Source organism: Phalaenopsis equestris, unplaced genomic scaffold (assembly GCF_001263595.1).
Source record: "Phalaenopsis equestris unplaced genomic scaffold, ASM126359v1 Scaffold232100, whole genome shotgun sequence".
Lineage (NCBI taxonomy): Eukaryota > Viridiplantae > Streptophyta > Magnoliopsida > Asparagales > Orchidaceae > Phalaenopsis > Phalaenopsis equestris.
Genome location: NW_018250069.1, coordinates 431 through 2,075, shown reverse-complemented (window position 1 = coordinate 2,075; position 1,645 = coordinate 431). Strand labels below are relative to the sequence as shown.

Genomic DNA, 1,645 nt, shown 5'->3' with positions numbered 1-1,645 from the left:
CATCATCATCATCCATACAGTCAAATAAGCGTTTTGCCATGAAAAGAAGCGGAACTGCACTTTTTTGAAATTGCAAAAAGGGGAATACCTGACAGAAAGCTGTGAACAAGACTTGTTTTGTTGCTTTGATTTTTAAAATACTTCACACTTTGAATACAAAATTGGAGTTGGTAGCATGAACTTAAAGCAAATTTTGAGTCGGTAGCGTGCACTTAGTCATGCATTTTCATCAAGTGTCATCTAATTTAAATTGAGTTCAATGAAAAGCAGAAATATAGTGAGTCTTAAGCCGCGGAGCGATATTGACATGTGCAAAGTACTCAAAATATTATCTAAAATTTTTTGTGAATGTTTTACAATTTTATCCTGATTGCAATTTAGATGACCATTCAATTATCATATCTACAAGTCATGAATAGTTTTTATATTTCTAAGGGAAAGTGCGTGATTTTACTCATTGGATTTAAAACTAAACTGAACGGACTTGTTTCCATGTCTAGGAATATTCTTAAGTTGTCGGGGATAACCTATTTTGGTAGTCTGCACCCTTTTAATATTACATTTTCATTTTTACATTGAGACTCTTACTTTTAATTATTTTCATTTGCTTTTAATTTGTTGTCCGTATTATACTTTATCATCTGCAGCATTGAGAATATTCATTTTGTTTCTGTAGGAGAAGCAGCCCTACAGAAGTCGATCCAGATATCATCAGCCTGGGCATATGTTATGGCGGTGATGGGATCACTTTGGAGGTAAAGTTAATTGACATGATTCATGGCACTGGCTTGAAAATGGCTAGCATTTTATGCTTTGTTTTCAAGCAGCTGTTTATCTAGAGGACCAGAGGTGTTCAACTTCTATCTTCTCACACCTTGTTTCTTGATAAATATTTGTGTTTTGTTGACTCTTTGTGGATGTATTCTGTCTGCACCAGTAATTGGAAACATTCATTGCTGTTTTTTTGATTAATTTTCAGGATAATGAAGCTAATGCTGAGACTGATGATGAAAGTACTCTAGATCAGAGTTCTAACTTGCCCCATATCACTGCCCAGCAGTATGTTTCTCGTAGTGCTGTATTGTCTTCCCTGGTTGTTTCCTGGTCACCAGTACTGCAATCTTCTGAAACCTGCTGTGCTATACTTTCTGCTGGTGCAAAATCTGGTGATGTTTCTTTTTGGAGGATTTGTGAGCCAGAATGCTTTACTATAAAGCATGGGAACATTCCTGTGAATGCGATGCTCATTGGACTTATTCAGGCTCATAATTCATGGATTACTGCAATTTGTTTTGGCATTTCCACTGCTTGTTCTTTAAAGTCTCAATTGATCATGGTCACCGGATGTTCTGATGGAAGGTAAGGCTACTGCTAAACTTTGATGATTTTTTGTATGTGATTTTTTCATCTCTCGATGGTATGTTATTTTGCACATTTGGTTTGTGATTTTCTCATGGTTTAGGGGCTGGCTGTTTAGTGATATTCAAAACATATAGCTACTAGGTGCAATATCGTTCCAAATGTTGAATATTTCAAATGTTTTATTCAAAACATATAGCTACTAGGTGCAATATCGTTTTGATTAGTGCTATATTCCAAATGTTGAATATTTGATTCAAATGTTTATAAGGAATGCGACGCACCC

The 1,645-nt window shown here is 35.4% G+C and overlaps 1 protein-coding gene across 1 annotated transcript; it reads left to right on the top strand.

Annotated features, from left to right (window-relative positions):
- Positions 1–676: 676 nt before the first annotated feature.
- On the top strand, positions 677–1,359 carry LOC110038188 (the record flags this gene model as incomplete). Its single annotated transcript, XM_020742960.1, has 2 exons — positions 677–755; positions 980–1,359. Coding segments are annotated over 2 exons (459 nt in total), but the record flags the coding sequence as incomplete, so codon positions are not given.
- Between the last annotated feature and the right edge of the window lie 286 nt (positions 1,360–1,645).